Source organism: Leuresthes tenuis, unplaced genomic scaffold (genome assembly GCF_036924035.1).
Source record: "Leuresthes tenuis unplaced genomic scaffold, fLeuTen1.0.hap1 SCAF_19, whole genome shotgun sequence".
Classification (NCBI taxonomy): Eukaryota; Metazoa; Chordata; class Actinopteri; order Atheriniformes; family Atherinopsidae; genus Leuresthes; species Leuresthes tenuis.
Window position 1 is genome coordinate 29,951,441 of NW_027325373.1, and position 27,814 is coordinate 29,979,254.

A 27,814-nucleotide genomic window follows, 5' to 3' on the forward strand; every position below is an offset into this window, starting at 1 on the left:
CGTGCTGATCTGGAAATTCTGCTACTATAGTTTTTTGTTTTCAGTTCAAGCAGTGATCACCACTTTTACTCATTTTATTACATTTTTTATATTATTTAGTTATCGTTATACTGTGTGCCTTGTGTCTTTTGTGTGTTCTAAGCCAGTAGCTCCTGAACAAAGTTGTATTATGCCTGCATAGTAACAATAAAGATTCTTGCTTCTTGGTCACCAACAGGCTGTAGCAACAGTTGGGATAAACGCTCTGGTCAAACCTCAACACATTTAAACTCTGTCAATGGACGTGTGTCTAATTTTTCTGAATATGCCTTTTGGCCAGTGCAGTGGAGCTCATGTTTTAGTTAAGCTTAGAATAGAGTGATAACATTACCCTTAGCACTTAAAGCTAATGGACAATCATGCAAAATCTGGTTTTGATCCAAAACTAACCAAAGCCGATGATATGACTTGTGCTGTTAAGCTGCTATAGGATCGGGATGGACTTCCAAAGTAGTGTAGATGTACTGCCAACGGGTTCGTGCTTTGAGCTCAGATTTTCAGAGAAACCTTCACTTTTAGAAAAAACTTTCTAGTGCCAAACTCAGGTCACACAGAAGGAGATTTTAAATAAAGTATTTGGTACAACAGAAATTAATGTACTGTCCAAAGTACAAAATAAACTTTGATAGATGAAGCAAAAGTTATGCATCATCAGTTATTTGTCAAATATCTGTGCAAGGGAAAAGTTAACAAAAGAATGTAAAAAGTAAGTGAGAACCTCAGGTGTCTGCACATTTTTTCTTTATAGTTACTTATGTTTGTTAGTGTGTGGAACACAGCCAATAACTCCAGTTGTGTAATAAGTGTTTTACTGTTTGAAAATGCTGCTTAGCCTTGGCCTTTTATGAAGACTGTTATGTAGTGGCCATGAGACTTTTCAGACTGCTTCATTTAGCAAAAAAATATTGTTCAAATGTTCAAGTCGTACTATGCGGGACAGAGGTCGAACTAACATGGAAATGATTTTAGAAGTGCGTCATTAAATAAAATTTGTGTAGTGCCATGTGTTATTTCAAAATGTTTATTCAGACTGACTCCTTTCATAAGAAAATGTCAGTTCCCTTTTCAATTGTGCAGTCATAAAAAGTCATTTGGAAGTGAGAGTTATGTGCTGTCTTCCCTGTGTTCAGGCACTCACTCACATTACTGTCAGAGGCACACTTTTAATCCTAATAGAGGCTACCTCATGCTAAATTGAGAATTTTTCTCAATAACATCTCTGTTTTTCAGTCACACTCTGACCTGGAGTCTTGGACAGACTCGTATTCTTTAAAATCCTCTTTGTCCTCCAAAAGTATCTTTTCCAATAGGGACCAAGCTTGTTCATTTTCAGGTCATACCGAATTCATTTGAGTATGCTTTAGCTAGATGAAAAATGATAATAGTCTTAAAGTGTAAGTAGTTTTGATGCTCTGCTCAAGAGGAAAAAAATCAACCAAATAATAATAATAGTAACAAACCAAAGTGAACCATTCGGAAGCTGTTTACACATTCATTTACAATCATACCATAATATCAAGACGATGAAATAGCATTTTACTCCCTTTAAGAGCTTATATGGTATATTATTGTATTTAATGATACGGTATATAACTGGACTTTACAGAATGTAATAGGCACCGATTGTTTTCTCCAGAACGTCACAGACTGTACCACAGTTACCTGTTCACATAGATGTGCTGCCTAAGTAGCATAAGCGCTGCCCACTAATACGTCTACGGCACCATGAATTGCTTTTACACTTTCATTGGCTCATTTTCTCTCACCAGACATCGTACATGTCATACGATTGGACAGCCAGTCCTGCTGTGGTCCAAGTTTGTTATTCCTAATCTCCGATTGGTCAGAAGCTTGTGAGGCTTCGTAGCGCCGCATGGTGTTTGTGAGCTGTGATTGGACACGACGACAGGTATAGCAGTGCAAAGGGTATGGTGCCCTGTCATCCCCAAATATAAATATATCTCTGCCCTGCAAGCGGAGTGCTCGGCGGAATATTGACAGTTTTCGTGACAACAACAGTAGAATTTGCTAGAGTTGACTTATCGCGCAGGTGAGAGGCTTTTTACAGTATCATGCTTTTAGAAAGACAGTATACTTTCGTGTTTTTGTCTAATTTAACTGATGGTATTATTTATGATCAGACATCTGTTATTGTGTGTATATTCACTTAATCAACACGTGTATAGCAGTTGGTTTGAAACTGTATAATGTACCGCTCAGGTTAGTCATAGTGTTCTAGGTGGGATAGTTTAAACGTGCGGGTCCGTCAGCGATTTTGGTCCGGCCAGCAAATCGTTTGATAACGTGTTTGTGGTCTTTTAAATGAGCCATCGGTTTTAGTAGCCAGAATTTGGACATAATCCTGCTGCATATTTTTGAAACTATGGTTACATATATTGTTTTTTGTTCAGCTAACCAATTCATTACTGATCAGTCAGTGTGACCTTTCGCTACCAATGGTAAACTGCTTAAGTTCCAGGAAATCCCGTTACCCTTTCACCTAGTTTGTTTTACGCTATCCTCCAATACCTGGACCATATCTCCGAGGGTCAACCCGATATAGTTGTGAACATACGTGTAATAAGCAGTGTGCCCGTGTACATCTGCTGTATGCAGTGTTTAAACTTTAGATTGAACGATGTTAAGCTAACTCAGCCAACATTAGTTCTGAGAAGGTCCTGTTAAAACCTTTTTAGTCAGCGGTTTTCTGTGTTGTCTTGTCTGTAGGCAGTGAGCTATGCAGCGTCGCTAGCATCTTGTTAACCTGGTTATTATCGCATTAAGCACACAGGTAATATTGTGTCGACATACAGCCCTAGCTTACATGCTACCTCGCTATGCTCTCAGGAACCTTACAGATGGTTACTGAGGAATAACGGGACACTGTGTGTGTGACCACTTAATGTATGGCGTTAAGTTGCAACTCTTAGTTTGCGATTAGTTTGGTCCCTTACGGTAACATGAAACTGCTGTGACTTGAACCTGTCACATAGCTAGATGGATGACGGTATTGGTGGTTAGTATTCTTCAGAGAACGATGGATTTTGATCTACTGACCAACATTACCTCAGATGTTAGGTGTTATTTGGTGTAAATGGCTCATTATCCTGTATGTATCCATCACTCTTTTTATTATCTAAATTAGATTGCCAGTTGACATTTTAAAATTACGATTATGTTAAATAATTTCATTTTACATCTGTATTATAAAACCTGATTAGTCCCAAAAATAAGATTCCTTCTCAACCTATTCAGGATGCCTGGCTCAGCTCCAATTAGTTGTTTGGGACCATGGCCCAAAGATGTGGGTGTCATTGCCATGGAACTGTACTTCCCATCCCAGTATGTGGATCAAGCAGAGCTAGAGCAGTCTGATGGTGTAGCAGCTGGTAAATACACCATAGGCCTGGGCCAAGCTCGCATGGGTTTCTGCTCAGACCGCGAGGACATCAACTCTCTGTGCCTGACTGTGGTCCAGAGGCTGATAGAGAGAAATGCCTTGTCATATGACAGCATTGGTCGGTTAGAGGTTGGCACAGAGACCATCATCGACAAGTCAAAGTCTGTCAAGACAGTCATCATGCAGCTGTTTGAAGATTCTGGCAATACAGATGTGGAAGGCGTTGATACCACAAATGCATGCTATGGTGGCACAGCCGCACTCTTCAATGCTGTTAACTGGGTGGAATCCAGCTCATGGGATGGTGAGTCGCAAACGTGTTAAAACACTTTTATCTCTTCTCAGTGTCATTTTTCTTTTTGTGAACCTTTACTGGCCTCATTCACTGCATCAAGATGTATCTCACTGTCATCAACATGTCCAAATCTAAACCTTCAAAAGAAAGTGTGTAGAAAAATCAGATAACTGTGTCTGATTTTTCTACACACTTTCACAACTATGGCAACGTGTCAACAAGCTTTACTCACCGAGTCCCTCTGAGTTGGAGAGCAGCTCCAGTTTCAGTAATTAGTTTAGCAGCGTTAACAGTTTTTCTAAAACTTCAAACTTAAGGGCCACCATGAAATTTTGGAGCTCCAGTAAAATTAACATTCAACAACAGCATATTTATATTTCTTCAATTCTAACTGCATTAATGATGAATGATGTGGTGATTGATAGAGAAGTTAAGTTTTAGTTTAAAAAGAAAGCAGTTGAAAGTAAAAGTAAAATAGAATTAAATCAAATACATGAGTAAATAGATCAAATCACAGAGCCAAACAGTCTAAAGTGAGGCTGCATCTCCGGAAAGATCACCACAATGTCTGCTAAATGTTTGAATTCAGAGACAGCAATTGATAGTGATTAAAATGAGCATTTTCCCAGGTTAGTAATGTAAAGGTGTCTGAACACATATGTGCATATCGGGCCCTCATCAACAACATCTGAGAGGCTTTGCTCTTGTGCAGAACGTGCACTTATTAAGGAGAGTTGTTTTATTTTGACTCAGGACTATTTCTGCTGACAGTGTGTACACAGCGGCTGTAAAAAGAGTTTTTGCTGTTAAATTACTGTGCTATTTAGAGTTGAATTGTTACTGTTGTCAAACATGGCCAAAAAAGTGTTTCCATAAAGCACTCATTTGTTTTGGTGAACAGCAGCCCTCCAATGTCCTGTAACCCAGAATATCATCTCTCTATGAGTTCCACGTAAGAAGTCTCACAGCCCAACTAAAACGTAAATAAATATGTATTTTGATTTGGTCACATTACAGAAAAATATCGCTAACAATCAGCCAAACATAAATAGTAAAACTATCGTCAGGTAATAGAACTACGTTTGAAAATCACAACAAACTAAACAGTCCCCTCTGACGACAGGGACGTGTCCACTGAGAAGGACAAAGAACAGTTAGTTTTAACCACATTAAACTACCTTGATGTAAGATGAATAAGAGGCACTCTGCAGGTGTCACCTTTCTGTCAAAGCAGCTATGAGAACCGTGGCAGTTGTGTTAATCTCAGCGGCCATCGGTGAAACTTTGTAAAACTGGGGGCTTGAACAAACAGCTGATACTTCAGCCTGTTTTATGTACAGTTGAGTCGAACATCATTTCTTTTAAAACATATTTTTTGACAGTTGTATAACTCGTGTTATTTGGCTTTGTCTCTGCAGGGCGCTATGCTTTGGTGGTTGCAGGAGACATTGCTGTCTACGCCACAGGCAGTGCCCGGCCTACAGGGGGTGCAGGTGCAGTGGCCATGCTGGTTGGACCTAATGCTCCTTTAGCCTTCGAACGAGGTGATCCTCCTCATAACTGTTTCTTGTTTTCAGTTTTACAAACAGTGACTGTCAGCTTCTCCCATCATCCAAACCTGTTTTAGGTGACTGCAGCTTTCATTGTGTGTGTGTGTCAGTATTAGGTATGTAACTGTACATCGCAATGCCAAAAGGACTTCAGTTGTTCAAACAAAACTTATTAACATCCGAGTTGTGCATAAAGCAGAATTTATTTCTAAATAAACATTACAAGATTAATTTACAAAGATTTCACAAATGGTTACCTATTTAAATAAAAAAATACGTACTGATCCAGTTACAAAGGCAGAGCTGTGTCTTGGTGGATTGCAGAGGATGAACTCAGTACTCTGACAGCCTGAGGACATAAATAGTTCTGAAGTCCAGAGGTGTAGCAGCAGACGTATTTAAAAAGTGTATTTTGAAACTTCTGATCAACGCAGGTTTGCGGGGAACCCACATGCAGCATGCTTATGACTTCTACAAACCTGACATGGTGTCTGAGTACCCCGTGGTGGACGGCAAGCTATCAATTGAATGCTACCTCAGTGCATTGGACCGCTGCTATTCTGTGTATCGCAACAAGATCCATGCACAATGGCAAAGAGGTGGGTTCAAATTTATCCACAGTATTTGAAAGTGTTCCACATAGGCTACCATTCATATTATTACATATATTACATTATTAGAAGGCCAAATTCTCCTTTAGTCATGTACACCTGTCTCTGCAACCACTGTTGCAACTCGTGCTTCCTACATGAGCCGTCAAGTCTCAGCTCCATGTTTCACATGCAAATCAAGGTCAAGGTACATTCAATTCAGTTACATCTTTACTGTCATTGTAGCGTGTACAACGAAATTAAAGTGTCATCCAGTCAGTGCATTAAAAAAAGGGAAAAACAACAACAATAACAGTACATAATAGTATAACACTGCTACAGTTGCTTACAGAAATGTACAACCCTTAGGCCCTTTTTGTTGTGCTACAACGTGGAATTAAGATATTTGTGAGTTCTTTATCACACAACATACCAAGAAACTTCAAAAGATTCAAAATATTTGAACATAACAGAAAACTTTAGGGTTCATAACAATATATATACCCCCCCCACACACACAACGTGGGAACAACGTGATATCGCCACCACCGTGCTTCACTGTGGGGATGGTGTTGTTGTGGTGATGATGTGTTGTGTTGCACCAGACATTTTTGTCTCATCTGACTTGAGGACCTTCTTCCACTGATCTGTCCACATGCTTATTTTTGGCCACTCTTCCATAAAGCCCAGCTCTGTGGAGTGTGCAGCTTATAGTGGGGCTATGGGCAGATACACCAGTCCCTTCTGGGCGGAAGAGCAGTCGCCCATCAATCGGAAGGTCGGTGGTTCGACTCTGGCTTCCCCAGGCTACATGTCGAAGCATCCTTGGGCAAGACACTGAACCCCACGTTGCCTACTGATGTACCCATCGGTGTATGAATGATTAGAAAGCACGTAGTTATGTATAGACTTAAGACATGCTGTATGAGTGTGTGTGAGTGGGTGAATGTGACATGTCGCGTTAGAAGCGCTTTGAGTGGTCATCTAGACTAGAAAAGTGCTATACAAGTACAGTCCATTTACCATTCTATGGAACCAGCTTCTTCAGGGTTACCTTTGGTCCCTTTGTTGCCTCTCTGATCAATGAGTTTATCTGTACTTCTCCAAACATTGCCCCGACATTTTTGATGAGCTTCTTAGTCCTCATGGAGTTTCTTGCTTGATGTTGCAGACTCTTGGGCCTTTTAGAGCAGGTGTATATGTACCGAGATCATGTGACACTTAGACTGAACTTTGACCTTCTTTATCTAATATTGAGATTTTTGAAGGTAATTGGTACTTTCAGTTCTTATTAAGGTGCTTCATAGCAAAGGAGGTGAGTACATATGGATGCACAACTTTTTCTTTTTTTTTTTTTTTTTCTTTAGAAATGATTTTCACAGTTACGGAGATAGTGCCAGCAATCGGTGCCATGCGAAGTGGCAAATCTCCTGGGCCAGACAGTTTCCCAACTGAATCTTTCAAAACGTTTTCTGACCAGTTACCTCCTTTGTTATTGTCAGTGTTTCAAGAATCCTTAGTCACCAATTCCTTGCCCCTAACTATCCATCAAGCAGTCAGCACTTTATTACTCAAAAAGGAGGAAAAATCCCCTCAATTACAGCTCATACCGCCCTGTCTTGCTGCTGAATGGAGACATAAAGATTCTTGCCAAAATTTTCGCGCGTCATCTAGAAAACATTTTCCGCCTATTATTTCATGACCAGATAGGATTTATAAAAAAATCGCTATTAATTTTTTAATATAAGGCATTCATTTGATATCCTTTATTGTCCCACTCCACCCGATCCTGGGAATATTGAGGTGATGCTCTCACTCGATGCTGAAAAAGCGTTTGCTCGGGTCGAGTGGGACTATCTCTTCAAGACTTTGGGAGCATTTTCTCCTGGATTAGAATCCCATACACGCTCCCGATGGCTGCAGTTCGCACCAATTATAGTTTCTCCACCTATTTTGAGCTGAAGCGAGGTACGAGACAGGGGTGTCCTCTGCCACCACTTTTGTTTGCTGCTGTACTTGAGCCACTTGCATTAGCCCTGAGACAGTGCTCTACCATCAAGGGGATACACCGGGCAGGTTTGGAGCATTAAGTCTCACTATATGCCGATGATATGTTATTATTTATATCGGACCCCCTCTCAAGCCTTCCTGAATTATCGACTTTACTCACAAAGTTCGGAAGATTATCTGGCTATAAAGTCAGCTTTGAGAAAAGCGAACTTATGCCTATCTCTTCTGTGGACAGATCATACTTGGGTATGACACCCTTTTAAATTTAGAATAAAAATAAAATATTTGGGTGACACTTAATCACAAAGATCTCTATAAGGCTAATTATCATCCCCTCTTAAGTAATCTTAAACAAGACCTGGAGCGTTGGGACCCTCTCTCCTTGGGGGGGAGGATCAAGATTAAGATGAACGTTCTCCTTAAGTTTTTGTATTTATTTCAATAACTCCCTATTTTTCAAAGAAAATCTTTTTTTCTCCATTTTAAACAGCCGGACTTTATTTATTTGGCATAAAAAGCAGCCCAGGAATAATAGAAATATATTACAGAGGCCTCGCACGATGGGTGGTAAGATGCTTCCAAATTTTATGTATTACCACTGGGCTGCCAATATAAGAGCTTTGCTGTATTGGTTGAGGGAAGATGGCTCGGATGTTCATAGTACTGAATGGACAGGGTTGGAGCGGGCATCCATCAGCTCTTGCTCCCCAGTAGCTCTGTTATGTTCTCAGACTTCACTACTAATCCAGTTGTTATCCATTCAATTAAACCTGGAACCAGTTAAGAAGGACCTTTAATCTCACTGACCTTTCACTTGTTGCACCATTGATAAAGAATCATATGTTTGTTTCGTCAATGATGGATGAAGCTTTTAATGTCTGGGCCAGAAATGGAATAGGTACACTATCTGACCTCTATATTGAAAATAAGTTTGCCTCTTTTGGATAGTTAAAACAAAAATATGGTCTTCACAAATTACACTTCTACAGGTATTTACAGCCTAGAGGTTTTGTGGCTTCCAACTCTTAACTGTTTCCCACTGAGCCCTCCTGTCCTCATAACATGTCTGGATAGCCTTAGAATAAACTGACCTAGATTAAATGATTTCAGAGCAAAAAATGATTCAACAAATTTATTCTTCCTCTATGTGCCTCAGACACACTGTGGTTCAATACCGTCTACCGTCTTCATTGGACCAAAGATAGATTGTCTAGGATTAAGACGGGTATTGACCCTACATGTGATCGACACAGACAAGCTCCTGCCACATTACTGCACATGTTTTGGTCATGCCCTATGCTATACAGTTTTTGGCATTCTCCGTAATATGTGGGAAAACCCAGCTCTTCTGATTTCACTATTTGGTGTGGCTCCGGTGGGTGCCACTTTTTCTGGGAACCACTTAGTCATGATGGCCTTCTGCTCTTTGTTGGCCAGGAGACTTATCCTGTTTAAATGGAAAGATGCTTTCCCCCCAACATATGGCCAGTGGATGAGGGAGGTCATGGGTCATTTTCAATCAGAAAAAAATAGATATACTGTAAGAGGGACCACCAGGAAATTCTGTAATTTGGCAGCCATTTATTTCCTTTGTTGAAGGCACGTTGATATGTGCTGCTTTTTTAAAAAAAAACTTTTTTTTATTTGGGCCGATTTGGTAACAGTAATACAACAAAAAAACTTTTTTTTTTCTTAAATGTGAACAATCTGAACCTGAGTGTTTTTTACCCCACCAACCCCTCACTAAAGGTTGTTAGTAGTCCCAGTTTAAAGGGGAACTCCAGTATTTTTAAACCTAGACCTTATTTCTGGCATGAAATACGTTCATCTACTCACCGAGAACAGTGAGAAAACATCCACCCTTGCCCATTTTGGATCTGGGCTTTAATCTTCCAAGGAGGCCCTTTTCTCAGCCTCAGCCGGTTTCTCAGCCTCTTCTTTTATCCATTCTTTTGCACTGCTCAGTGTGCTCAGTGCTACGGCATGACCCTTATACCGAGGATCCAGCAGTGTCGCCAGCACCAAACATTTGGTCTTCTCAGCATTTTCGAATCTTGTCTGTAATCTTTTCAGCATGGTATTTTATGTCTCAGAACTAACAGACGCTCCAATCTGCATTAACCATTTGAATCATCCAGACACGCTAATTGTTTTAAACTATTTGTCTCTTTATTAATACCCACTGATTAGCTGATAGCATTGAAATCTTTCCATGGTCACCTGCATACACATTCAAAGCACGTTTCTGCACCAGCATATGTAGAGTTGAGTTCCAGCGTGTTGGTACAGCCTGGATGATTCTGTGCTGGGAGAGGTCAAGATCTTCCTGAATCGCCGTTGGGCGTTGTTTGGCCAGGACAGAATGGTTGAAATGGGAAGCATATGACTTTAACTTTGCTATAGTGTCCACCACTGCTCGTTGATTCCTTCATTTACATCAAGCTGTAACATAAGGGCACTGCAGCTGAGATCGGGATCAGTGAGCCTTAACCCTTTCACCATATTGGCGCCGCTGTTGCGAAGTCTCTGTCTCAGTGTCCCAATGCCCCAGTCCCAAGGCATCACCACAAACCGGCATTTCCGGTATCAGCACCCATGCTCACCAGTGAATGACAGATGTGAAGTGAAGTGAAGTGCTGCCACAAAAGATTTAATTTCTTTTCAGCCATTTCTTTAAAAAGAAAAAAATCTAGCGCTACATCTTCTTTTTGATTTGTAAATTAAACTACATAAAATAAATTGACCATGTTTTATCATCCCATCTATTATGCAAAGAGAACACACTTGTAGACCTAAAGGACACTGTCAAAGACAGACAAAGAGAGACACACACACACACACACACACACACACACACAGAGCGATGTGATAGCTGCTCTGCACCACTCTGACCCACAGGTTTAAACCAGCTGACAATCGGCTTCAGAGTGCAGTGGAACAGGTACACCAAACCAACCCGCATCGCGACTCGTACACAGCGGGGCTTTGCTCGCACTTAATGAACGTGTCACAGCGAGAAAAGAGAACTTCTCATGTTCAGTGAGGAAGAAGCGGCGAAAAAACACTGACCACCGCTGCAATGTATGGACATTATTTTATGTAAAGTTAGATGCTGTACAGTGATGGGTAATTGTTTTCATGTGCATACATGACGCTCCATGGCAGCGTGCACACGCACAGCGGTGGCAGCTCACCAGCTGGAGATCAGACGTTGACCCGCTAATTTCAGTGGCAGAGTGAAACAGACACACGCCGCTGCTCTCGTGCTCGCAGTGAGACAGAGACAGACTTTCAAAGTGCAGATAATACAGCTTAATTAGACAGTTAAAAATACATTAAAAGTTGAAAACTTACCCCTGTTGTTCAATTCAATTAAATTTTATTTATATAGCTCCAGATTACAACAATTGTCATCTCAAGGCACTTAATTAATATAGTCTAATTCAAGCCAATTGGAATTCAATTCATTGTAATCATAATCCAATTAATTCATATAGAGCTAATTCAAAAAATTAATATCCTAGCTAAGGAAACCAACAGATTGCATCGAAATGTGTCTTCAGTCCAATCTCCCGTCCTGAGCGTGCCTGTGGCGACTGTGGAAAGGAACGACTCCCTTTTAACAGGAAGAAACCTCTGGCAGAACCAGACTCAGGAAGGGTGGTCATCCGCCTCGACCAGCTGGGGTTTGAGAAGACAGAAAAGAGGGAAAAGAGGGGGGAAAAACACCATAACGCCATTCAAAGGATACCTGTTGGAACAGGGAAACACAAGTTAATAACCACAATAATGTCACATGTACATAAAATCAATTGAGAAATTAAACAGGGGAAAAGAGAGCAAAGGAGGAAAGGTGTGACAGATGAGGTCCCCCAGCTGTCTAAGCCTATAGCAGCTTAACTATGGGATGTTTCAGGATTACCTGAGCCATCCCTAACTAAAAGCTTTATTGAAAAGGAAAGTTTTAAGCCTAATCTTAAAAGTGGAAAGGGTGTCTGCTTCCCGGACATTTACTGGCAGCTTATTCCACAAGAGAGGGGCCTGATAACTGAAGGCTCTACCTCCCATTCTACTTTTAGAAACTCTAGAAACCACAAGCAAACCTGCAGTCTGAATCTGGTGTACTCTACAACTCAACAACTAAACCTGCAGTTTGGGAGCGAAGTGCTCTGTTAGGAAAATATCTTACAATGAGATCTTTAAGATATGATGGAGCTCGGTCATTAAGAGCTTTATATGTGAGGAGAAGAATCTTAAATTCTATTCTGAATTTAACAGGGAGCCAATGAAGAGAAGCTAAAACTGGAGAAACATGATATCTCCTGTTAGTTCTCATCAGAACTCTGGCTGCAGCATTTTGGATCAGCTGGAGGCTTTTCAGAGAATATGTGGGACAGCCCAATAATAAAGAATTACAGTAGTCCAATCTTGAAGTAACAAATGCATGAACTAGTTTCTCTGCATCACCCTGAGACAGGATGTTCCTGATTTTAGCAATATTACGAAGGTGAAAGAAGGCAGTCCTAGAAACCAGTTTTATATGTGCGTCAAATGATAAATTCTGGTCAAAAATAACTCCAAGGTTCCTCACTGTAGAACTAGAAGCCAAAGAAATACCATCTAGAGTAACTATATAACTAGACAATTTCTCCCTGAAGCGCTCAGGTGCAAAGAGAACAACTTCAGTTTTGTCTGAATTTAAAAGAAGACAGTTCTGAGTCATCCAGGTCTTTATGTCTTTAAGACAGGCTTGTAGTCTGACCAACCTGTTGGTTTAATCTAGTTTCATAGATAAGAACAGCTGAGTATCATCAGCATAACAATCTCTCATCAGCATCTTATTCTCTTCTATCAATAATGAATAATAAGCAGTTCTAGCTTTACGAAGTGCTTTCTTATACGTTATTAAACTATCTTTCCAGACTAATTGAGACTCTTCTAAATTAGAGGAACGCCACTGTCTCTCCAGCTTTCTTGCAGTCTGCTTTAACGCACGCAGCTGTGAATTAACCAAGGAGCCAACCTCTTCTGACTGATTACCTTCCTTTTCAGAGGGGCAACATTGTCCAGTGTTGTACGCATTGAAGCTGTAGTGCTGTCAACAAGAGAGTCAAGTTCTACTGGAGTAAAATTTAGGTAGCCGTCCTCTGTCATATCAGCACATGGCAGTGAAGAAAAGGATGATGACATCAACTCTTTAAATCTGGTTACAGCATTCTCTGACAGACACCTTCTATATGTAAAGTTCTTCTCAGAAACCGTAAGTAATGTAATGTAAATTCAAAAGTTATTAAAAAATGGTCAGACAAGACAGGATTATGAGGGAACACTGTTAACTGTTCACTCTCAATGCCATAAGTCAGCACAAGGTCAAGGGTGTGATTAAGGCAGTGAGTAGGTCTGTGAACACTGCATCAGGTGGGAAGCCGCAGAGAAGTGCGTAAGACTACAACTCTGCATCCTGGTCTCAACCCTGGGTTGTCATGTTTTTGGATGACTAATAAATTCGTCCATATTTCTAGAAATGAGAGCCTCTCCTTCCAAAGTGGGATGGATGCCGTCTCTCCTCATCAGACCAGGTTTTCTCCAGAAAGATTGCCAATTATCTATGTAGCCCACGTTGTTTGCTGGACACCATCTAGACAACCAGCGATTGAATGAGGACATGCGGCTAAACATGTCATCACTGGTCAGATTTGGCAGGGGTCCAGAGAAAACTATGGTGTCCGACATTGTTTTGGCAAAATTACACACCGATGCAACATTAATTTTAGTGACCTCCGATTGGCGTAACCGGGTGTCATTACCGCCGATGTGAATAACTATTTTACTGTATTTACGCTTATCCTTAGCCAGCAGTTTTAAATAGGATTCTATGTCGCCCGCTCTGGCCCCTGGAATGCATTTGACTATGGTCGCTGGTGTCTTTAATGCCACGTTTCTGACTATAGAGCTGCCAATTACCAGGGTTTTGTCATCAGCGGGTGTGTCGCTGAGTGGGGAAAATCTATTTGAAACGTGGACAGATTGACTTTAGGACTATGACTCCTCTTCCTGACAGTCACCCAGCCACTCTTAAGTCCTGGCTGCCCGAGATCTGCTCGGGGACAACTAACAGAGCTAACTAAGCTAGGTTGTTAGTTGTTGTTAGTTGTCTGTGTCAGGGAGGGAGGGGCAATGCATGCGCTTCACCAGCATCTCAACACATGGCTGCTGAATGCGCAAATTGATCAGCGAATGCACGGATGTATCAGCCGATGTCGATACAAGTAAAATACGCAAATATCGGCCCGATATATCGGCCGGCCGACTTATCGGTCAACCTCTAATGGGGAGGTTTGTTTGAATGGACAGGAACTAGACTTGATTGTCTCATGTGTGAACTGTATTTCCTTTATTTGTTATATTTGAAAATTAAAAAAAGACATATCAGAAATGGTTCCACCAATTTGGGTTATGTTGTGCAGGTTAATTGCATAAAATAGAAAAATCTATTTGAATTACAGATTGTAACCGAAAAAAGATAACCGAAAAATAAAACTCTTCTAAGTCACTGAATATAATGAAAGCATCTGTAATGCAAAGGCTACAGATGCATGTAATGAAGTGCATGCAACTGTTGCATAGTCCTGCAGGTAGGTCTGCTGGGGGGAAAAAGCCCAACCCTCCGTTAGCAGTGACGGTCATTGTGGCTTTCTCTTAAGGTACACTACACTACTGCACCACCACAGGATGTTTAACATGGGGGATGAAGTTGTTAACATCATTACAAAGTGAGTTGACCATGAATTTCAATACAGCCTACCACGTTATAAATGAATAGATGGGTCACATTTAATTGTTTAAAAAAAAAGATGTTCCAGTAAATCCCTCTAACAGCAACTAATTACCAGAAGTTATTTTCATCAAGGTTTTTAAAAAACCTTAAAAAAGCCTGAAAGTGCTCCAGTGCGCCCGGTAGCTGAAATACTGCAGTTGAAGAGTCTGGCTTCCTGACCTGCACCACACCGTGTTACAGCTGGTGTAGGCAGCCATTAGGCAAGTGGAAACTTCTTCTGCGAATTAGCTCTTCCATTGTAAGTTCTTCACATATCGCAGCACATGAGCAATCGGCTGTTTCTGCTTGTAGAAATTAAACATGTCTGACATGAAAGACTTCTCCTCACAGTTGAAAAGAGTTCCTGAAGGCCTTTCTCCACCTCTCTCTCTTGATTAAGGCCATTGCCCCTGGTTTTATTTGGGTTGGGTTTTTTTTCTTCATGTGTAATGTGACCACACTGCATGGACCAGTTTACTCACTCCCGGTCAGAAGATGGACACGACTCTGTTTTTTTATGAACAGTCATTTCGTAAAGTTTGCTTCATGAGTCAGATACAAGCAGTGCTCGGGGTTTTAGTGCTTCTGTTTTGTTCCACAGCACGTCAGCTGTGTGCTCCTGTGTGTATTGTGCAGAGGTGGAAGGAGTTGAGAGCTGTACATAGATAAAACGGGCAAAGATAGTCTTGTTATTTTGGGTAAACCTGTTTTCACTGCACTGACTATGCTAATGACAAGCAGTCTATATTAGTAGCACTTTCCTGTGACCACACAAAGAAAGTCAACGTTTGGTTTCTTGTTGTTTTCTGACAGAGGGTTCAGAGAAGCACTTCAGCCTGGAGGATTTTGGGTTTTTGGTCTTCCACTCTCCCTACTGCAAGCTGGTGCAGAAATCATTGGCCAGACTGATGTTGAATGACTTTCTGAACCACCCTAGCCCCAACACTGAGACAGGACCTTTCACAGGCCTGGATGCCTTCAGGTACGTAAAGAGTAAAGCTGCCGAATAGCAAACAGGTTTTTGATTCTTTTAAAAAGTTGTCCTCTTGCATAAAGTTAGCTTTTACTCGTTCTGAAAGGATGGGATAGAATGTAGATTCAATCAAGCTGTTTTCATACACATGCTGCAGTCTTACAAAGCTCTTGATATGTCCTGGAGCACTGGCACGTGAGAGGATGCAGAGGTCTGCAACACCTCTTTCTGGACTTGTTCCAGATATTTCCACCCAGCCCCCAAGTGAAATCTCTGGAACATAAATGGGTTAGACGATATTTCTGTAGGTGTGCGAGTAAGCAAGTGTGTGTTTACTGACAAGAATCTGTGCTCTCTGCTGCTCTCATCTGGCTCCCTGCTGTTGTGGATACGTACGGATAAATTTTCACATGAATGAAGCCTCATCTGCTGTTCTCAACATGTTTGAAAGAAAATGCAACCGTTTCTACTGTGCCTTCTGCATCATGTGCTGCCGCTCGTGTATTTTAGCATTTTGTCTCAGTAGAGGTTAGAGTAAAATTCAATTATATTGTAAATAGAAATAAATGATCCACAGTGTCACCTGCTCACTTCAGAGTGGCCCACGTCCAAATCCCCCATGTTCCTTTATCCATTCTCACCTCTTGTGCTAATTTTAGCTTTTCTTTTTAAATCCTTTTTATGCTAACCAGTAATGTTTTTCAAAAAACGAAACTCTGACACTAGTCGCTACAAACGAAACCGTATCTAATTAGATACTCCTTTGCAGCAGTGTCAGTGTAAAAGTCTTCATTCTTGCACCTGACAGACAACGTCTTATCACAACCCAGCTGCAATTTGTTAATCGTCTGCTCAATCCAATTGTGAATCTGTGGCAACCCATCCAACCTGAAGGAGCTGGAGCAGTTTTGCTCTGAGGAATTAGCAAAAGCTGCAGTGGCTAGATGTGGCAAGCTCATGCAGACGTGCCCTCACAGACCTGCGACTGTAAGAGTTGCAGAAGGTGGCTATGAAACGTGCTGATTAGTGCTGAATAGTTACACACCCTCAGGTTTTCTGGGGGGGTTTGTATTATTTCTTGTTTCCTCCAAAGTAACAAATATATTTCATCCTCAGAGTTGTTGGCACATTGAGTAAACTGAATTATTTAAAACCACCCAAATACCCATTTTAATAATGGGTTGTAATTAGGGGTGTGACGATACACTCAGCTCACGAGACGAGATTTTAAGAAAACTACCAGGACAAAATATATGACTGGACCAACAGACTTATTTAACCGAGTTGCACATGCATTTTGAAATGTTTCATTATAACTCTTTACATGAGCTTTTAATAAACTTCTTCTTCCACAAAGTGAAACTAAATCACTGCGGTGTACGGCTTCATTTGCATACAATCCTCGGGTTTAGGTATAGATTTGGCCAACTGTGTGGCACAGCCAGCACACCCAAGGCCTACAGACTGAGTTGGACAACACTTTTTGAAAAGCATAGCTTTAATAACCAGGCTTGTTTTTTTTATTTCTGTGTGCACTACATTTGCCAAGCTGCCAGCTGTGTTGCCGCCAGATAAAATTGATTAGTCTTTTCTTTTTTGTCCACTTGTTGTTTCTGTTGGTTTCAGAGCACCCACACGAGGTGTGCATTTCACACGTTACATACAAAGAGCTTTTGTTACTGCAGCTGCAGCCATTCTTGTTGCCCTGACTGAGAATTGTTTGCACACACATCCAGATGTTGTGTTCATTTCTGAGTCAAGCCAAAGTGGAGCAGATGTAACCTGCTTCTGCTGCAGACATTTGACACAGCTTGTAATGGCAGTTTTACACTGCATTGGGGAGTCACATGTTGGTGGAGTTTTTTGAGCAGTGTAAAACGGGACTAATGTTTCCATAATGCTGGAAGGCACTTTAAGTTACCCGCTCAGCTGACTAGCCTACACTTAAAGTCCCACGGCTCCACTCTGAACTAGGAAAATCTGCTTTTCGTTTTTGTGCATCAACCGCATGGAACCATCTTCAAAACAATCTCATGACTGACACTCTCACTACTCCTGGCCATTTTAAGACTTTGCTCTCAAACCACCTTATTTCATTTCATTTTTAAGGAGTATTGTCTCCTAATTTATTTTGTTTTGCATTGATCTTTGTTTTGTCTGTATTTTTTATTTATTATTATTTATTTATTTATTTTTCTGTTGTTTCCTCGACATGAGGAAAACCTCAATGATTTTCGAGGCTTAAATAAAGGTTTGAAAAATTAAATGAAGTAACACCTGAACCTGACAGCTGGCATTTCTACTTTGCTGCATTTGATTGCCCAGTATTATTTACTACAGGTGTTCAGTATTTGCTGATCACAGCCCCCTCACTCCATATAGATATTACTACAAAGAATTGTGTTCCAATCAATCATTTCCACTCAAATACAAGGAAAATATGGCCCAGTTGGAACATTTGAGTTTTCCTTTGATATTTAACACATGTACTTGAAATATGTACACCTAAGAGTACTCTTTCAAGACAAGAGAAAATAATATTGTGTTCCTTATTGTGTGTGTGTTTGGTTGGCAGAGATGTAAAACCAGAAGAGAGTTACTTTGACAGGGATGTGGAGAAGGCCTTCATGAAGTCCAGTGCAGATCTGTTTGAAAGGAAGACCAAGCCCTCGTTGTTGATCTCCAACCAGAATGGAAACATGTACACACCCTCTGTCTACGGCTGCCTGGCATCACTTTTCGCTGAGTAGGTCTCATTGTAGGCTGCAAATCTGTAAACAAGAACTGTCACTAACAACTTGAAACAGTCAAGGCAACAACACATCAACATGTATTATCCAAATACCCGTTGAAAAGAAGGAGGCCCTGTGAGGCACATTCACAGGCAGGAGTCTCATTGTTGTTTTCTCTCTGCTGTAGACATACATCTTCACAGCTAGCAGGGCAGAGGATTGGGGTTTTCTCCTATGGTTCAGGATTTGCTGCCACTCTGTATTCTCTCAGAGTCACACAAGATTATACTCCTGGTAAGTTAAGTTGTGTCATGTGGATGGCATTGAATGTTTAGTTATTGTACATTTGTAGAAAGGAATGATCGTATCTAACTGTTGATTTGTTTTAGGGTCTAGTCTGGACAAACTTGTATCCAGCCTGAGTGACCTGAGGGTCAGATTGGACTCAAGAAAGAAGGTCCAACCTGCTGTTTTCTCTGACAGTATGAAGTTGAGAGAAGAGACTCACCACTTAGGTATGGCACTGTTTCCACTGCTACTCATGTGTGAATCTTATGCAGCCATTTTAGTGAGTTATTCACTCAGTCCTTATAGGGAATAGAGCTCTCACAAACTCCCTGACTGGGGCTCTTTCTCTGAGCAAATGGTACATCAGGGGGTGAGATGCTGTCACTAATCAAAGACTTCCTGGTGAAACAGTAGAGGAGCGAGGGCCTGCTAGAAAAACTCCACTGCAATATGCCGTCCCAGATTTAACTTACCAACACCAGTATCCCACCACGCTAATGAGTCAGAGATGTCATAGTCTCATCAGACACGGGACCCAACAGACCAAAAACTGCCTAGAGACTCTTTTCAGATTCCCAAACCCCCTATATCAAACAGGGAAAAACATTGTAAACTATGGTAATCCTATTTAAATGCTGGTCTGAAAGCAGCCCTGCTGATGAAATTCTAACATTTCCCCAGAAACCTACCGCAGCAGTCCCAGTCAACCATTGCACTACCTAGACTACCACCAAGACCTACCATCGCCTGAACAGTTGCCTTGAGTAAAGATAGTATTCAAAGTTACTGATGTGGTCATTTGAGGAAGTGACTTTTACAAGGAGGAGGCACTGGTCAATCTGTATGAGGTCCAAAAGAAAAAGGCCAAAAGACATAGTATGACCAATAGTGACCAATAGCTTGACACTGTGAGTTCCAGCCTTGACAAAAAGTTCTGTTACTTCTTCCATCCTCCAATAACAAACTCTTGGCCACATGGCAGGCGGCATACGCGATTTCCTGAAAAAAGGGCCCAGTCGCTGATGAGGCTCATCATCCAGACACAAAGAAATTAGCAGTGATTCCCCATATTAATCTTATGAAAGGATGGAACAAGAGTTTAATCCAGGCTCCTGTAAAGGCCCTGGTGGTGAGGAAAGAGGGAACAGAAGAGGAGGACGAGATGGAACTGAGCCTTAACAACAACAGTTTTTGCTGTACTGTCACAACTTGCCCCAGAGGAAGCTGCACAACCTTTTTAGGTCTTTCAGGAGCTTTCCTCTATCTTTGTCACCAGGCCAGGAAAAGCCTTTCTAGTTGAACATTTAATCTGTCTCAAGGATGGATGGCCAATTTTCCAACATCTTTACCATGTCCCACAATGACTGCTGGGAAAACCCCAGTGGAGGTGGAGGATATCTTGAAGCTTGTCTGCATCCAGACTATGCTCCTTGGGGAGTACAATGTGGGGCCGGGAAAAACCTCAGCAACATCAGAACAGCAAACGTTAGCTCACCATCCAACCTAGAAATCAAAACATAAGCAAACATTTGCTCGCTTCACACATAAAAATGCAAAACAACTTGATGCTGTGGACTGGGGGTAACCCCAGAGAGTTGCTACGTCTGGCTCTCAATCAGTGGCTCAGTTCACAGGATGTCATTGTGATACCACAGCAGGTTGCCATGGAGAAGTCCTTGATTGGGTCCCAGACGGAGTCAACAATCACCAGGTATCCGTGAACAAAGGGAGGGAGGAAAAAGGAATTCAGAGCGTCTCACAGCAGCGATCTCAGGGGGGGTTGTTGGGTTACGAATATGTGATGATCCTCGATGTCCTCAACGGAAAGAATCGCCAGGCACACGACCCTCCACTTCTCCCAGGAGTCCCCCATGTAACCAGCGGCGAACGTTCCATCAGGGCAGACAGGTTCCCCCGATCCCGAGCTTCTCGTCAAGAACATTTTGTCAATTGCATAGAGAGACCAGTTGACCAATTCCATGATTTTAATTTTGAGAGCAATGCGGTGAAAGGCACCAAAGTTTGAGACAGGACAGGACAAGAGGTGACGAAAAGCAGGGAAGATAAGGGACAGGAAAGATAGAGGAGAGAAGAGAAATGCGACCGCCTTCGTTGAGAGCCGGAAGAGAAAATTAAGCATAAGTTTTGTCCTCTGAATTGCCACAATACGAAAACAATGTCTTTTTTTTTATCTTTTTTTATCTTCTCATACAGCCAGCTATGTCCCTCAAGGCTCAGTAGAAGATCTTTTCCCAGGGACATGGTACTTGACACGAGTGGATGACAAACACCGCAGGGAATATGCCCGCAGACCTCTGGATGATGACTTGCCAGCAGAGCCAGAGCTTGTTCACTCCAGCACAGCAACTGAGGTACGGTTTACATTAGGATGTCTTCCTACTTTGAATGTACATCAAATGAATTCAGTTACAGCTTTTGTGGAAATGTTTTGTTTGACCAGTGTCTGATAGAAATAGAATAGAGTATCACTATTGATGATTTTAAGGATGGTTAAGGAATGAAATAATCATTATACAGCTGTTGCTGACGGACCTCCTTTACAGGTACTTATTACACAGAAGAAGCCTCTAAATGAAAATGTATTACTTTGATCACAATGTTATGTAGAGGGTGTGCAGTGCTTTGGGGTTTTTTTATACTCTTTTTATGTAGAAAGGCACATTTCCATCACATACATTAATTGTCAAGGACATAGGAAAGGATGGATGTAGAAAGTTTGGGTGATTTTGTTCATACTGCCTTTCTGGAGTTTTCTTTTATGGGCATAAATTACTCCAGGTAGCTCCGTCCCATCCTGTAGACAGACTCCGTGTTGCATTTCTAGTCTAGTCTGCTGTCCATGTGAACACCCAGGTGTGTGTAGTCCCCCACCAGCTTCACCTCTTTTTCCAGGACGGAAACATTATGGCGTTTACATTTAGCTTAAAAGTGTCTCCTTGCACTGTCCGGTGCTGTTGATATGTATTCTGTACAGAAACTAAATGCTGCACCTCACAGACAAAATTCAGTTTGTCTGGTAGTACACAACATTTTTAGTGACGTTACAGACGACATCTCTCTGTGCCAACTACATCAAATAAAAGCCCATCAAGCTGCAAGTACAAAACCACTTGAAGAAAAATCTGATCCTTTTAATCAGTTAGCAGTAAGTTGATAAGGGAAGAAGGGAAATAACATCTGGACAAAAATAAGGATGTGCGAGGGCTTTGTGGCGGCCAACAACGCCCTGGTTATTCCTTCCTCTGATGGAGATGTAAACATGGATAGAATTGAGGTGACTTTGTTTTTTTTAAAATCCATTCACAATAAAATCCTAATCTTTTTTTCTTATATGAGTGTTGATGACCAAACAGCACCAACAAACACAGTGAATTCTGTGGCAAAGCAAACAAGGGGTCGGATATCAAAAACAGCCGGTAAAGTACCCTCCATGCATTCTTGGCATGTTTAAGTGTCAAGCTTCACAGATACAATCACGGTCCTCCCCTCATCCGAACTGAGTCCTGCGCTGCCTCGGCACTGTACACCGGCCGCCGACCCCTCTGCGATGGAACCTGGTCTCTGCAGATATGAGCACGGTCTCTGATTTTCTGTGGCTGCAACCTAATTCCTGTCCCATGCACCCTCCATACGCAGATGTAAACTGAATAGAGGGATAGCCTAAAGTCCAAGTTTACATGGCTCAATTCCTGTCATGACACTCCCTCCCTAACTCTTTTTGGGCCAATGGGTTCACGTTTGATGATATTGAGTCTAGCTGCTGTGGTCCCTGCAAGCTTTGGGGGGGGGGGGGGGGGGAACAGATTCAAATGAAACACGTCATAAAATTTCTATAAGATAGTAGCCACTAGCTTGCATCCACAGTGTGTCCATTTGATATTAGAAATAACAACTGGTCTTCATGCTGTTGATTGCTTTCATCCTACAGCACATCCCGAGTCCTGCCAAGAAGATGCCTCGCATCCCTAAAACCGCTGCTGGCCCTGAAGCTACCACCAGCAACTGAGATCCCAATCCAGCAGTTTGAAGAATGTAACAACTCCACGATACTAGAGTTCAACTGGACAGCGAGAGAAGGCAGCATCACCTCCAAATTCTTCTTAAACTCTACACAGAGGTGGCAGCAGTGTGTTTGAATAAGAGTTCAGCTGGAGACAATCCTGTGTCCTGCCCTGTTTCTCTCCTATCATCTCCATGTTATCATAATAGAGTGCTGCCATGACATATTCCATATCTTAGCAAAGCTTTATTTCAGAGCTTACATATGAATGTATTTTAACCTCACAGTTGTTCAGAATACACTGTTATATTTGGGAGGAGCACAGAGAAACTCACCGCATATGAGGTTTGTCCTTTTAAAAGAAATGGACAAAACTTTATGTGCCTCCTCTTAATCAGAACTACAAAGGGAGTTCAAATAGAGCTGCTGCATCAACAGCACAGCAAGTGAAGGAGCTTGTCTTTCCACTCTGCTGTCCATTCATTACCTCCATTTTAGACTAAATCTGTGCTATTTTTTTAAAATTTTTATTTTTCCCATCATGTGACCTTTTGACCACACATCCTGAATCATGAAATTAAAGCCACAAAGGTTTCAGAGTCAGATGTGCAAATAGTGTTTGGGTATTCTAGCCATGAAAAATTAAGACAAGTTATTAAGATATGATAAGATAAGTTAGCTGCAAAGTTATCACCTAAAAAACACCTGAAAAACGCTGCAACATGTTGATTAATCAAAGAGGTCAATTTCAGGGAGATATTTGGCAATGGTTGAATGTTGCCAAACTTGAGCATCTCAGCTGTGGAAAGAAAAATAGCTTCTTTTTGGACAACTGTGGACATATTTGGATTTTGAAACAAAACAAGCGATCTGAAGACATCATGATGGACTGTAAGGAGAGCTTCAGCTGGACATGTGATTTTTTTTAATGCTGTGTCAGACTGATTTTGTTCTAGTTTCAGACTGGTGATTTTACATGGCATGAGTATTTTTTTGCCTGTTCATTGCCATCAACTGGACAGACAGAGTTTACCATGCTGAAATGTGGACTCTGCAATAGAACACACAACTAATAACAACTAACGGAAAACAAAGTAATACTGTTGCGACATTTTAACGTCTGTCACTAAGCTGAGCTGAGTGATACATATGAAGGCAGTGCTTGAGCACTGTTCTGTGCATGCTGGCAGACTTCTTATTGAAAACCTCTGTATGTCATGCAGTATTTCCATGATGTTTATTTCCCACTTTGATCAGGCTTGGCATTAATTTACTGTGCAACTGTTTGTTTCCTATTTGTTGGTCCACTTTTGTAGAACTAACATAGTCTAACCAAAGTATGAAAATAAGCTATGTCATATTAAAAGATACATTTTTGTATTTCATTCCTGCAGAAACTGCTAAATGTTGTGCAGAGTCTTGAGTTCCTTACAGATCTGCCTTTGCTCTGATTCTTACTGACAGTATTTGCAGCCAAAGAATACTAATTTTCAAAGGTAAGATTTTTGAAGGTATATTCTGTATGAGACCATAAGAAACCGCATTGCAGGCTGCAGTTTTTGGCAAACACTGACATTTAGCACTTCTCATTTTGCCAAATAGCCACAATTTCACATCAGAGTAGTCGTCAGTTTTTAGACTGAATCTTAACAGTTTCACTAACCTAATGCTTAACATCAAAGGGCTTCAGTTGGTAAAGCTACAGACTGCAAAAGGAGATTTAGATGACACAAACACAACTGAACATTTGGTACTTTTTCTTCTTCTTTTTTTTTTTTTTTTCTTGTTTGTCAGTAGCTGCATCCAGCAGCTAAACAAACAAATACTGAAACAGCTCAGGCAGAATGCATCAGCCTTCAAATAGCAGGGTTAGTTCCTGCTACTAGTTGCACTGGCTCAGGGGAGTTGGGATAGTTAATATAAAGTTGACTTCCTTCTGGAGAAGCCTTACAATAAGCACCTCTGAAGTGCAAACTGTAAATAAAGGTTTTCATCCAATAATGTACAGATCTAGTCTTGACATTTGTACAGCCACCTGGTCCTGTGTTGTCCAGCTCTGGTCACACCAGCTTCACAGTGTCACTGTGAGTGCTACTTTACATGCACGGTGTCTGTTTGTGCTGCCCGTCTCACGGTTAATCCACAGCACAAGCTAAAATTATTTATGTTGTGTAGATACGAATGTGCTGATGTCTCATCAGTTGCATTGAGTCCGTGTAAAGCAAGAATAAAATTAAATGTAACATTTGTGTCGGTCTGATTTACTTGAGCAATTTCCTCCGGGATCAATAAAGCTTTTTTGATTCTGATTATTATTATTTTTTTCCCTAATTTATTTATTTATAAATCATATCATGTTTTCACTTCTGTCCTGTCAGTATACTGTGGGGATTTTTATATTTTTTACTATATACATATATATACACACAACTGCTGGTGTGCATAAGAATCTTCAATATCAGCCAATTTACAAGTTGCACAACAAGCTACAAACTAAAACTAAACCCTAATGCCAAACTATTCTCATGACCAGGCTGGACACAGGACGCAGGTGCAGGGTTTTCAAAAGAACAGTCTTTATTAAGACTCAATTCTCCAAGACAGACAATTAAATACAGGCTATGAAAATTATTTCTAACACGCTTCTTCCAAAAAACAGGAAGTGTGGCTATGAAAAATATCAAAATAATATTCGCTCCACCATAAGGAGGAAAACACAAAAGACTATTTAACGTTATCATTAACATGTAATCACTTCCGCTACGGAGGAAAAGGCAAACAACAAAAAACACTCCTGAAAACTGGAGGCACTAGGCTATGAAAGGTAAAAAAAAATTTAAAAATCCCTCCTCACAGAAGAAAGTCAAAGTCAAATTTATTTGTATCGTACATTTCATTTAAAAAAAGCATTGCAGCAGGGCATTAAAATTGTGTAAAAGAACACAAATAGAAAGAACTAAAATTAATAAAAACAAGCAACAGTTTAGATATGTTAAAAGATACCGTGCAGATTTCATGCATAGACACATGAGAAAAGAAATGTTTTAAACCTGGATTTAAAAATGTCTCCATTTGGTGACAGTTTAATCTCCACTGGCAGTTTGTTCCACTTGTTTGCAGCATAGCAGCTAAATGCTGCTTCTCCATGTTTAGTCTAGACTCTGGACTGGACCAGCTGACCTGAGTCCTTGGATCTAAGAGCTCTGCTGGGTTTATATTCTCTGAACATATCACAGATGTATTTTGGACCTAAACCGTTCTGGTATATGTAAACCATCAGTAGGCTTTTAAAATCTATTCTGTGACTGACTGGAAGCCAGTGTAAAGATTTTAAAACTGGTGTGGTGTGTCCAGATCTCTTAGTCCTGGTTAACACTCTAGCAGCAGCGTTCTGGATGAGCTGCAGATGTTTAATGCTTTTTTTGGTAAGTCCAGTTAAAAGAGTTTACTGGAAATTAATGCATGGACGAGTTTCTCCTGGTCTTTTTGGGAGAGAAAACCTTTAATTCTGTTGATGTTTCTGAGTTGGTAAAAAGCTGCCTTGGTGACAGCTTTGATGTGGCTGCTGAAAGTCAGATCTGAGTCTATCAACACTCCAAGGTTACAAACTTGGTCAGTGATTGTAAGGGCCCGAGTCTCAAGATATTTACCAATGCTGACGCTCTTCTCTTTGCCACCAAACAGAATGATCTCAGTTTTGTCTTCATTTAATTGTAGAAAATTCTCTCTCATCCAGGTGTTTATTTCCTCCAGACACTGACACAGTACGTCTGCTGGGCTGCAGCTGTCTGGTGACAGAGACACATAAAGTTATATTATAAGTATAAGTATATAACTTATAAGTTGTATCGTCTGCATAACTGTGATAATTGATGTTAAAATTCTGCAATATCTGACCCAAAGGGAGCATATACAAGTTAAACAGAAGAGGTCCAAGAATTGACCCCTGGGGAACTCCACAAGTCATGGCCACTCGCTCAGATTCATAGCTGCCAATTGTAACAAAATAACTCCGGCCTTCTAAGTAGGACCTGAACCAGTTAAGGACCGCTCCAGAAAGTCCTATCCAGTTTTCCAGCCAACCATGGTACCAGCTTCTTGGAGGGAACCTTGAGGTGAAGATCCTTGACTGACAACCACACTCTCTGTCTGGGCCAATACTCAGGTGCAGGGCAGCATTTTCGGTCTGCTACCCTTTTGACTCTGTCCCTCTGACGGATGAGCACTTGACGGGCGGCGGCCCAGATACAGCAGCCCAGATGTAGCGGCCCAGATGCAGCAGCCCAGATGCAGCAGCCCAGATGCAACGGCAACGGCGAACCAGGGCGTGGGCGGAGGGAACTGACACCCCTGGCTCAAACTCAGCAAATACAGGTGGCTAGTAACCATATACACACTTGAAGGGGGAGAGACCTGTGGCAGAGGTGGGCAGGGAGTTGTGGGCATATTCCACCCAGACCAGGTGGGTGCTCCACGAAGTCGGGTTCTGGGACACTAGACATTGGAGGCCTCTGGGTGATACCCTGACGTCAGGCTTGGTGTGGCACCGATGAGCTCACAGAACTCCCTCCAGAACCGGCAGATGAACTGGGGCCCCAGGACTAACATGATGTCCTTGGGAAATCCATGAATTCTGAAGATATTTTGCTTCATAATTTGCGCAGTTTCTTTAGCTGAGGGCAGCTTAGGTAAAGAAATGAAATGTGCCATCTTAGAAAAACAAACTCCATTTGAAACTCATCTCCCAAGCAAGCATGAACACAAATATACATTCTATCCCCATTATACAACATTTGCCAAAAATGCAGCAAACACAGGCTGAAGGCTGATAAAAAATATTAACTCTTGGTTGGGTATTGAACTGTGATATGGTTAAGATACTAAAGTGAGGTGAGAGAAGCTTTTGCACTGGTATTCTTAGTGGAAAACAGTTCAAACTAGAACCCAACAGATGCTACCCCAATGGTGGAGGCAGAGGGATTGTGGACTGTTGAAGCTTTGCATAGGAAGCTTGTCTGGTTACGCTATACTGACAAAACTGTCAATGGATTTTAATCGAGTTCAGTTCAGTTTATTTACACCATTTAACCACATCTGAA

At 41.3% G+C, this 27,814-nt stretch overlaps 1 protein-coding gene across 1 annotated transcript; it reads left to right on the forward strand.

The window, feature by feature from the left end:
- Positions 1–1,952: 1,952 nt before the first annotated feature.
- On the forward strand, positions 1,953–24,962 carry hmgcs1 (3-hydroxy-3-methylglutaryl-CoA synthase 1 (soluble)). Its single transcript, XM_072371409.1, has 10 exons — positions 1,953–2,089; positions 3,295–3,743; positions 5,153–5,278; positions 5,719–5,883; positions 15,515–15,683; positions 18,250–18,420; positions 18,594–18,700; positions 18,796–18,921; positions 20,909–21,066; positions 22,644–24,962. The coding sequence occupies exons 2-10, from the start codon at positions 3,296–3,298 to the stop codon at positions 22,719–22,721; spliced, it is 1,548 nt and encodes a 515-aa protein (XP_072227510.1). The 5' UTR covers positions 1,953–2,089; position 3,295; the 3' UTR covers positions 22,722–24,962.
- Positions 24,963–27,814: the final 2,852 nt, after the last annotated feature.